Raw genomic sequence first — 11,811 nt, forward strand, 5'->3', positions numbered from 1 at the left:
TATATATATATATATATATTTTTTTTTTTTTTTTTTTTCAAACCATTTGCCATTTCCCGCGTTAGCGAGGTAGCGTTAAGAACAGAGGACTGGGCCATTGAGGGAATATCCTCACCTGGCCCCCTTCTCTGTTCCTTCTTTTGGAAAATTAAAAAAAATTGAGAGGGGAGGATTTCCAGCCCCCCCGCTCCCTCCGCTTTTAGTCGCCTTCTACGACACGCAGGGAATACATGGGAAGTATTCTTTCTCCCCTATCCCCAGGGATAATATATATATACATATATATATATATATATATATATATATATATATATATATATATATATATATATATATATATATATATATATATATATCCCTGGGGATAGGGGAGAAAGAATACTTCCAACGCATTCCTCACGTGTCGTAGAAGGCGACTAAATGGGAAAGGAGCGGGGGCAAGAAACCCTCCCCTCCTTATATTCTAACTTTCTAAAAGGGGAAACAGAAGAAGTCACGCGGGTAGTGCTCATCCTCCTCGAAGGCTAAGATTGGAGTGTGTAAATGTGTGTGGATGTAACCAAGATGAGAAAAAAGGAGAGATATGTAATATGTTTGAGGAAAGGAACCTGGATATTTTGGCTCTGAGTGAAACGAAGCTCAAGGGTAATAGGGAAGAGTGGTTTGGGAATGTCTTGGCAGTAAAGTCAGGGGTGAGTGAGAGGACAAGAGCAAGGGAAGTAGTAGCAATACTCCTGAAACAGGAGTTGTTGAAGTATGTGATAGAGTGTAAGAAAGTATATTCTAGATTGATATGGGTAAAACTGAAAGTTGATGGAGAGAGATGAGTGATTATTGGTGCATATGCATCAGGGGATAGGAAGAAACATCATGAGAGGTAAGTGTTTTGGGAGCAGCTGAATGAGAGTGATAGTGGCTTTGATGCACAAGACCGGGTTATAGTGATGGGTGATTTGAATGCAAAGGTGAGTAATGTGGCAGTTGAGGGAATATTTGGTATATATTGGGTGTTCAGTGTTGTAAATGGAAATGGTGAAGAGCTTGTAGATTTATATGGTGAAAAAGATCGGGTGATTGGGAATACCTGGTTTAAAAAGCGAGATATACATAAGTATACATATGTAAGTAGGAGAGATGGCCAGAGAGCGTTATTGGATTACGTGTTGATTGATAGGAGCGCGAAAAAGAGAGACTTTTGGATGTTAATGTGCTGAGAGGTGCAACTGGAGGGATGTCTGATCATAATCTTGTGGAGGCGAAGGTGAAGATTTGTAGTTCTTTTCAGCAAAGAAGAGAGAATGTTGGGGGTGAAGAGAGTGGTGAGAGTAAGTGAGCTTGGGAAGGAGACTTGTGTGAGGAAGTACCAGGAGAGACTGAGTACAGAATGGAAAAAAGTGAGAACAGAGGAAGTAAGGGGAGTGGGGGAGCAATGGGATGTATTTAGGGAAGCAGTGATGGCTTGCGCAAAAGATGCTTGTGGCATGAGAAGAGTGGGAGGCGGGTTGATTAGAAAGGGTAGTGAGTAGTGGGATGAAGAAGTAAGATTATTAATGAAAGAGAAGAGAGAGGCATTTGGACGATTTTTGCAGGGAAAAAATGCAAATGAGTGAGAGATGTATAAAAGAAAGAGACAAGAGGTCAAGAGAAAGGTGCAAGAGGTGAAAAAGAGGACAAATGAGAGATGGGGTGAGAGAGTATCTAAATTTTAGGGAGAATACAAGATGTTTTGGAAGGAGGTAAATAAAGTGCTAAGACAAGGGAGCAAATAGGAACTTCAGTGAAGGAGGCTAATGGGGAGGTGATAACTTGTAGTGGTGATGTGAGAAGGAGATGGAGTGAGTATTTTGAAGGTTTGTTGAATGCGTTTGATGATAGAGTGGCAGATATAGGGTGTTTTGGTCGAGGTGGTGTGCAAAGTGAGAGGGTTAGGGAAAATGATTTGGTAAACAGAGAAGAGGTAGTAAAAGTGTTGCGGAACATGAACGCCGGCAAGGCAGCAGGTTTGGATGATATTGCCGTGGAACTTATTTAAAAAGGGGTGACTGTGTTGTTGACTGGCTGGTAAGGTTATCTAATGTATGTATGATTCATGGTGAGGTGCTTGAAGATTGGCCGAGTGCTTGCATAGTGCCATTGTACAAAGGGAAAGGGGATAAGAGTGAGTGATCAAATTACAGAGGTATAAGTTTGTTGATTATTCCTGGTAAATTATATGGGAGGGTATTGATTGAGAGGGTTAAGGCATGTACAGAGCATCAGATTGGGGATGAGCAGTGTTGTTTCAGAAGTGGTAAAGAATGTATGGATCAGGTGTTTGCTTTGAAGAATGTATGTGAGAAATACTTAGAAAAGCAAATGGATTTGTATGTAGCATTTATGGATCTGGAGAAGGCATATGATAGAGTTGATAGAGATGCTCTGTGGAAGGTATTAAGAATATATGGTGTGGGAGACAAGTTGTTAGAAGCAGTGAAAAGTTTTTATCGAGGATGTAAGGCATGTGTACATGTAGGAAGAGAGGAAAGTGATTGGTTCTCAGTAATGTAGGTTTGCGCCAGGGGTGTGTGATGTCACTATGGTTGTTTAATTTGTTTATGGACGGGGTTGTTAGGGAGATGAATGCAAGAGTTTTGGAAAGAGGGGAGAGTATGCAGTCTGTTGGGGATGAGAGAGCTTGGGAAGTGAGTCAGTTGTTGTTCGCTGATGATACAGCGCTGGTGGCTGATTCATGTGAGAAACTGCAGAAGCTGGTGACTGAGATTGGTAAAGTGTGTGAAAGAAGAAAGTTAAGAGTAAATGTGAATAAGAGCAAGGTTATTAGGTACAGTAGGGTTGAGGGTCAAGTCAATTATGAGGTAAGTTTGAATGGAGAAAAACTGGAGGAAGTAAAGTGTTTTAGATATCTAGGTGTGGATCTGGCAGCGGATGGAGCCATAGAAGAGGAAGTGGATCATCGGGTGGGGGAAGGGGCGAAAATTCTGGGAGCCTTGAAGAATGTTTGGAAGTCGAGAACATTATCTCGGAAAGCAAAAATGGGTATGTTTGAAGGAATAGTTGTTCCAACAATGTTGTATGGTTGCGAGGCGTGTGCTATGGATAGAGTTGTGCGTAGGATGGTGGATGTGCTGGAAATGAGATGTTTGAGGACAATATGTAGTGTGAGGTGGTTTGATCGAGTAAGTAATGTTTGGGTAAGAGAGATGTGTGGAAATAAAAAGAGTGTGGTTGAGAGAGCAGAAGAGGGTGTTTTGAAATGGTTTGGTCACATGGAGGGAATGAGTGAGGAAAGATTGACCAAGAGGATATATGTGTCAGAGGTGGAGGGAACGAGAAGAAGTGGTAGACCAAATTGGAGGTGTAAAGATGGAGTAGAAAAGATTTTGAGTGATAGGGGGCCTGAACATGCAGGAAGGTGAAAGGCGTGCAGGGAATAGAGTGAATTGGAGCGATGTGGTATACCGGGGTCGACGTGCTGTCAATGGATTGAACTAGGGCGTGTGAAGCGTCTTGGGTAAACCATGGAAAGTTCTATGGGGCCTGGATGTGGAAAGGGAGCTGTGTTTTCGCTGCATTATTACATGACAGCTAGAGATTGAGTGTGAGCGAATGGGGCCTTTGTTGTCTTTTCCTAGCGCTACCTCGCACACATAAGGGGGGAGGGGGTTGTTATTCCATGTGTGGCGAGGTGGCAATGGGAATAAATAAAGACAGAAAGTATGAATTATGTACATGTGTTTATATGTATATGTCTGTGTGCGTATATATATATATATGTGTGTACATTGAGATGTATAGGTATGTATATTTGCGTGTGGGGACGTGTATGTATATACATGTGTATGTGGGTGGGTTGGGCCATTCTTTCGTCTGTTTCCTTTTGCTACCTCGCTAACGGGGGATATAGTGACAAAACAAAATATATACAATATATATAAATATATATGAGAGTAGAAAGACTTGTATGTGTTGGCTGGTCATAACTACATGGTTCGAAAGCTAAGTTCGAAATAATGCTCTACTAAAGAATCGATTATTTTAAGAGCACCAAATCCAAAATCATAGAATCCATTGTTACGTCTGTGATGCGTGTTTTGAGATTGTGGGCCGTTGTTTTGGTGCGTTGCACATGACTGCTAGAGCCTGTGTGTGAGTGAATGGGTCCTTTCATCGTCTGTTTCTGTTGGAAGCTCGCTTACACAGCACACGGCAATCAAATGATGGAAGGAAACGATGGAAAACAGTATATTAGGGTAGATGGGATATGTTTTTTCAATTTTCATTCTAATTTTTGCTAGTTGATAATAGTAACCGTAGTAACGAAATCAAATACCGTATATGCAAAACAAGGTCCCTCCCAGAATTCGTGATTACGCACTTTGGAGGAGCAAAACTTGCGTTGCTCATCTAATTAGCAGTTCTAACAGGCAGGAGAACCCCACGGTGACAGGACAAAGGGAAAGTTTAATTCACTTTACTAAAGAAAATCTAGATTAAACCGTGAAGTGTAGATAGACAAGGAAAGTTATCTAAAGAAAGAATTGGAAAACAGAGATCGCTTTGGATAAATAAATGGAACAGTGAAAAGAAAATTTTCCTAAAACTATTACTATGGTGAAAGAGTACAGGATTGTGTATAAGAAAAAAAGAAAAACGAGAGAGAAGATAAAGCATTTCTAAAGTAAGCTGATTGGAGTTTAAAATTAAATGCGGTAAATCAAGAACACCAGATAATATAGATAACTACGTAGTAATGTTATTTAGAATTGGCTAATGAAGAGATGGAGGAGATGGTAACGGAGATGTGGGCACGAGTTGTGTTGTGTGGTAAAATGTCTGGAGCCTCAGAGAAACTCTTGAGAAAATAATGGACTTGTTGATGAGTTGCATGTTGCCGGAAGGCAGGTTGCATCCTCTGCCACATCTGGTTGTGACAGGTGTGTGTGTGTGTGTGTGTGTGTGTGTGTGTGTGTGTGTGTGTGAGTGTGTGTGTGTGTGTGTGTGTGTGTGTGTGTGTGTGTGTGTGTGTGTGTGTGTGTGTGTGTGTGTGTGTGTGTGTGTGTGTGTGTGTGCGTAATTACCAGCTTAAATTATCATACAACTTCTTAAACCTACCATGTCTCAGCTGTTCTGTTTCATTCATCCAACACTCATTTACCACACCAGTACATTTCATATGATTCATAACAAGCTTCTTGCTTATGTCATGTTATATATGTCTTCTGGTTTCTCCCTCCTTACATCTCTCGAAGAACTGTTCATTTTCCACGCTCTCGATCTGGTTTAGAGACTTGACGGTTGTGACCAAGTCACAGGTCACTCTTCTCTTTTCCAAGGTGGACATACTTACACTTGTAGCCTTTCCTTGTAACTAGACTTTCTTTATTCTGGCAGGCTAGGGATGATATCGAGTCCTAAGTTCTTCTCATACAGAGAATCTTGAAGCTTAATTCCTGCTAGATAATAATCATAATGAGCTTGTTTCACCTTGTCCCTTTCTCATACTTTACATTTGCTAGGACTGTTTCTTCAACCATGAATATGATCAACAGTGGACTGTTTATGCCCCTTTGTCAGCTGATTCAATCCTTCATTGCTGTATATCTCTCTTTTGATCTTTCCATATTCAAACATATTCAGTTAGGAGTCTATACCTTCAAGCAAACAATAGAAAATAGATCAGGAAGAGTAGTCCCAGAGCAGAACTCTGTGGTGCTCCGATGGTCACCTCAACCCATTCTGTCGTGTGTCCTTTGTTCCCTGCTGGTGAGTGTAGGAGTGTCCCAGTGTCCCCTTATTCTCTCCTGGTGTTCCAGGTTCTGAATCATCCTCCCATGCGGTATGGTATCAAATGTTTTTTGGGAATCAAAATATAATCTACCCCGCCCTCCATTGTATCCAAAAAAGAGCTCACTCTCTCATAGAAAGGAAGGGGTTTGTTACACATGAATTTCTTTCGCTAAAACAATGCTCTCCCTCATTTAGGTAACGCTTCATCTGCAGAAAGTTATCTATTTGCTTTTCAATCATTTTAGGGGAACTCTCCAGACCACATTTGTCAAGGAGACAGGTCTGTAGTTCAGAGTCAGTTGTGTTAACCCTTTTCCATTCCCTGAGCACACTGCCTGTTCCAACGACACTGAAAATGTTTCAAGAAGGTTATCTAGCGTATCTGCAGATGTTTTCAGTCCATATAGTGAAGTTTCATCAGATCCATTAGTCTTGAATGCGTCAAGAACTTTTAGTGTTTTGTTAATGTCTTATCTAGATATCTCAGTATTTTCTATACCGCCTTTTCATTTCATCTCACTGGTATTGAGACTATAGTGTCTTCCATTGTGAAAACTCTTTTGAGCTTGATGTTCAATTCTTCGCATATCCTTTTATCATCCTCGCAATCCTTCTCTGTGAATCTCAGCCTAATCAAATTCTCTTTAACCGACAACTGAATCCAGATGTGTGCGTGTGTGTGTGTGTGTGTGTGTGTGTGTGTGTGTGTGTGTGTGTGTGTGTCAGTGTCTGTGTGTCTGTGTGTGTGTGTGTGAGTGTGTGTGTGTGTGTGTGTGTGTGTGTGTGTGTGTGTGTGTGTGTGTGTGTGTCAGTGTCTGTGTGTCTGTTTGCGTGTGTTTCACAACGTGATGGCCATATGATGCACGTTTTCTGAGTTGCATAAATGGCAAGCATTCAGAGGTAAATTAAGAAAGACCATATGGTAAAGATGATGGTTAATGATGCAGAAAAGGAAGTGTTCTTACAAAGGAATGCAAACAGCAGCAGACTACTGGTTCCTTTCCAGACCGTTTGTTATGGTGGTTAGAGATCAGAAACATAGAGATTAGTGTGATAAGAGCAGAAAAGCTAGCAAATAACTCATGGACATTTACGTGTAAAATGCATATGCAACTATAGATAGTATCAGTCGTGGGCTTGAAGTTATTTGTCAAGTCTGTTCTTAACTCCATCTACGGTGTTACTTCCAGCAATTCTGACCGTTAAAGAAAAATCACTTTACTTCATTCGGAGTAAGACTTATGGATATGAGTGTGGGCCCACTACTACGAATGAATATAGATTAATCTAGCCTTAGATACCTGCTTAGACTGGTACTATCCAAGCCTTTGAATAACTATAAATACCTGTGCCAAATCACTTTTTAACTCTCGCTTTCAAAGTTCAGCACGTGTAAGTCGTCTAGCTGGCTGTCACAGGATTTTTTTCTCATTCCAGAAATCATATTGGTAGCTCCCCACTCCACTCTCTACTCTGCCTAAGCCTTTCTTCAAGCAGGATGACCAAAACGAAACACAATGTTCAAGATGAAGATTACATTCTTGAATGTGAATTCGGATACACTTCCTACGAAGTTTGAAATTCTGTTTTGCTGCTTTTTTTGTTTTCATGATCGGAAAATATCATACCTAAATCTTTATCCTCATCAATCTTTTGTAGTTCAACATAACTCACACTGTAGCTTGCCTTCTTATTCTTACTACAAATGTGTAAGACTTTGCTGACGTCTATAGTAGAATTAATTTGCCACCTGTGAGTCCAGTGCATTGGTTGGTTTATGACAACTTGTAGTTGTTGACAGCAATTTTGTTGTGGTTGTATCTTCCAGTATAATATCGTCTGAAAAATTGGTCTTATAACGTAGCTCATCATCAATATGATTAATTTAATGAGAGAAGGAAATGGTCCCAAGACTGATCATTGCGACACGCCTCAATATTGATGCATCTAACCCTTTTGTGGCTTGTGTTAATCTCTATTCTTTGCTTACAACTAGTCAACAAGTTTTCTAACCACCGAAGCATACCCACATCTACACCGTGTGATTTAACTTTTGCGGATATTCTTTCTTGCGGAACTTTATCGATTTTTTTCTGAAAATCTAAGCAAGTAATATCAAGAGCTCTACTTATCTTGTACATAATGGTTATATGATAAAGGAAATCAATCAAGTTTGTCATACATTAACGCTGTCGACGAAAACCATAATAAGGATCATTGATCAGTGGCTGATCCTCTCAAAGCTTTACAATCTTGTCTTGAATTATTGTTTTCATAAGTTTACCAACAGCGGACGTTAAGCTGATTGGACGATGAAATCAAAACGAGGACGTATTACCTTTTATGAGTATCGTATGAGTATGGTAACAAACTTCCAGTCCTCTGGACCTTTTCTTGTACCAAGTGACTTATTGACAAGAGCAGTCACTGGCTTACGTATCTCATTTTACCTTCTTTGATTGTTCTCTATGAAACTCTTCACGGCATGTCGTATTACTTATTTCTATCCTATCTAAAGCTGAGAGAATACCTTATCATTGCGGTAAATGAGTGTGAGACGAAGCACAAAGCGAGTGTATGTGAGAGAGCTTTAGATGCAGCAGACACGCATAGCAGCAATGGTAAGGAAAAGAAGTCAGGTGAAGGGGCTTTGTGTGAGGAGAATGCTGATTCAGGACAAGAGTGCCGAGGCGAGCAGTGCCTGGATTTGATGCGTATGGCTCTCATATCATGAATAAACGAACCCGGCGTATGATACAGCGAGGTATGCCGATGAAAGCAGCATCTAGGTCACGCTCTGAATGCCACACAAAAGCACTGAATGGTGACTAGTCATAGAGTCGGGGTATTTTGTGCTTAGATTACCTACAGTTGAGGAAAATTGAAGAGTATGTACTCCTGAGGCTCGTTTCTCCGGGCTTTCCTGTTTATACTACAGGAGGAGAAAGAAGCAGTGTATCCCACACATTTTTCCTTTCAAGAACTTTAATAAAATCTTTGATACTCGGCGTATAATGCCTTGAAATTCTAGCAACAAAAGGACGGAAAAATACAAGAATGCTTTCCCTCATCAAAAGAAGAAATAGCAGAACTACTGTAAAAGAAATATTCTTGACGCGAAGAATAAAGTCAAAGAGGGATTCATTGTTTACAGTCGAGCACCGTAAGATACATTAACTCCTACGTGTATCCAGCCATGAATGGTAGTAAGTAATCATTTCTAACCAAGACTCAACACTCACTCCAGCGGCGGTAGTGGGTCCCGAGACAGGCACCCCGCAGCCTCACACTGCACCATCCATCTCCACAAGTCCACGCTCCACCAACGCCCCCACTATAACCCTGACGCCACGGGAAGAGGTAGAGACTGTTGCTCTCAGAGGAGACTGATGGGGAAGAGTGGGACGTACGCCTCACTTCAGAGTTAAGAAATGACGAAAGAAAGTGTGTGTAATGTATGTTGTGGTAAAGGAAGAAGGAATTAATATAATCGTCATGTATGCATCTACAATTTGCTTAATCTCTCTCTCTCTCTCTCTCTCTCTCTCTCTCTCTCTCTCTCTCTCTCTCTCTCTCTCTCTCTCTCTCTCTCTCTCTCCACTACCTAACCAATGTCTCTCAAAACAGAGCAAAGGTTCGTGTCTCTATTAAAAAAGGTTTATTCTCTATACAGCTGTAATTGCATTAAGCAAATTACACATGCATCTATGACGATTACGTTTCTTTCTTCATCCTTTTTCACAATATTTATGGATGTGGATGATAATGAGGATGTAGATCCTTTGTGGAAGGTATTTTGAGTAGATGGTGTGCGAGGTAAGTTGCTAGAAGCGGTGAAAAGTTTTTGACAAGAAGGTAAGGTATGTGTGCGAGTAGGAAGAGAGGAAAGTGACTGGTTCCCAGTGGATGTCAGTTTGCAGCAAGGATGTGTGATGTCTCCATGGTTGTTTAATTTGTTTATGGATGGGGTTATTAGGGAAGTGAATGCAAGAGTTTTGAAGAGAGGGGCAAGTATGGAGTTTGTTGTGGATGAGACGGCTTGGGAAGTGAGTCAGTTGTTGTTCGCTAATGATACAGCGCTGGTTGATGATTCGGGTGAGAAACGGCTGAAGTTGGCGAGTGAGTTTGGTAAAGTGTGTGAAAAAAGACAGCTGAGAGTAAATGTGAATAGGAGCAAGGTTATTAGGTTCAGTAGGGTTGAGGGACAAGTTCATTGAGAGGTAAGTTTAAATGGAGAAAAACTGGAGGAAGTGAAGTGTTTTAGATACCTGGGAGTGGAATAAGCAGTGGATGGAACCATGGAAGCGGAAAAGAGGAATAGAGTGGTGGAAGGGGTGAAAGTTGTGTGCGCGTTCAAGAGTGTGTAGAAGGCGAGAACCTTGTATCGGAGAGCAAAAATGGGTATGTTTGAAGCAATAGTGGTTCTAACATTGTTATATGGTTACGAGGCATGTGCTATACATAGGGTTCTGCGGAGGAGGGTGTATGTGTTGGAAATGAAAAGTTTGAGGACAATATGTGTTGTGATGTGGTTTCATTGAGTAAGTAATGGAAGGGTAAGAGAGATGTATAGTAATAAAAAAAAGGATGGTTAGGAGAGCAGAAGAGGGTGTTTTGAAATAGTTTGGTCACATGGAGAGAATGAGTGAGGAAAGATTGACAAAGAGGATATATGTGTCAGAGGAAACGCGGGAGACCTCGAGAAAGTATGATATATATATATATATATATATATATATATATATATATATATATATATATATATATATATATATATATATATATATATATATATATATATATATATATATATATATATAATATATATATATATATATATATATATATATATATATATATATATATATATATATATATATATATATATATAATATATATATATATATATATATATATATATATATATATATATATATATATATATATATATATATATATATATATATATATATATATATATATATATATATATATATATATATATATATATTAAGGAGGAGAAGAAGCACGGCGATTTGCTGACTGGGATGCCAAAGAGATTGAGGTGTTAAATAAGCACCTGCTTATTACGAGCAAACCCATGATTTACTTAGTTAACTTATCTGAGAAAGACTACATTAGGAAGAAAAACAAATGGTTGATGAAGATCAAAGAGTGGATTGATGCTAACGACCCCGGCGCCATCCTTATTCCGTTCACGGGTGTCTTCGAGCTCAAGCTGGTCGACATGGAACCTGAGGCAAAATCCCAGTTCCTTCAGGAGAGCTACGTCACTAGTGCCTTAGACAAGATCATCATTCAAGGATACAAGGCACTGCAACTTATGTATTTCTTCACTTCTGGACCAGATGAATGTAAGGCCTTGACTATTCAGGTTGGTACCAAGGCTCCCCAGGCAGCTGGCAAGATCCACACTGACTTTGAGAAGGGCTTTATCATGGCTGAAGTTATGAAGTTTGATGATTTTAAGGAGGAAGGTTCTGAGACAGCTGTAAAGGCTGCTGGAAAGTATCACCAAAGAGGTCGCAATTATGTGGTAGAAGATGGTGATATAATATTCTTCAAGTTCAACACTGGTGGCTTGAAAAAGAAATGAGAGAAGGCATTGCTGGTGCTTCTGGTGATTTTCTATGTCCAAATGGTCGCAGTGTTCATTTGCACTCAACTATGATATCTTCAGTAAATCCTTTCTCAGGATAGATGTCAGTCTTTCATTAACCCAGTTGTATTCTTAAGTTCCATAGCTCTTCTTTTATTTGTTGATATAAGTTACCCTCTTGAGTTTTTTTTATACTGCAAGTTCAAAAAAAATAGTCTCTTACAGCAAACATCTCCCTAACCAAGGGATGATTGTTACTGTTTTGTTTTGTCATCTTTGGGTTTGGTATAGAAGTTTAGTTTCCTCAGCTTTTTATCTCCATAACTGAAGGATGATTGTCATTCTTATTTTGTCATCTTAGTGATTGGTATAGAAATTTAGTTTCTTCAACATTACATCTCCAT

General features: G+C 39.8%; 1 protein-coding gene across 1 annotated transcript; it reads left to right on the forward strand.

The window, feature by feature from the left end:
* The first annotated feature begins 10,825 nt into the window (after positions 1-10,825).
* On the forward strand, positions 10,826-11,509 carry LOC139747649 (obg-like ATPase 1). Its single transcript, XM_071660214.1, has one exon. The coding sequence runs from the start codon at positions 10,889-10,891 to the stop codon at positions 11,402-11,404; it is 516 nt and encodes a 171-aa protein (XP_071516315.1). The 5' UTR covers positions 10,826-10,888; the 3' UTR covers positions 11,405-11,509.
* Positions 11,510-11,811: the final 302 nt, after the last annotated feature.

This window comes from Panulirus ornatus, chromosome 69 (assembly GCF_036320965.1).
Source record: "Panulirus ornatus isolate Po-2019 chromosome 69, ASM3632096v1, whole genome shotgun sequence".
In the NCBI taxonomy this organism is placed as follows: domain Eukaryota; kingdom Metazoa; phylum Arthropoda; class Malacostraca; order Decapoda; family Palinuridae; genus Panulirus; species Panulirus ornatus.

Bases quoted from the DNA above. Each gene is read 5' to 3' on its own strand.
- LOC139747649 (XM_071660214.1), top strand. From the start codon at position 10,889: ATGATTTACTTAGTTAACTTATCTGAGAAAGACTACATTAGGAAGAAA.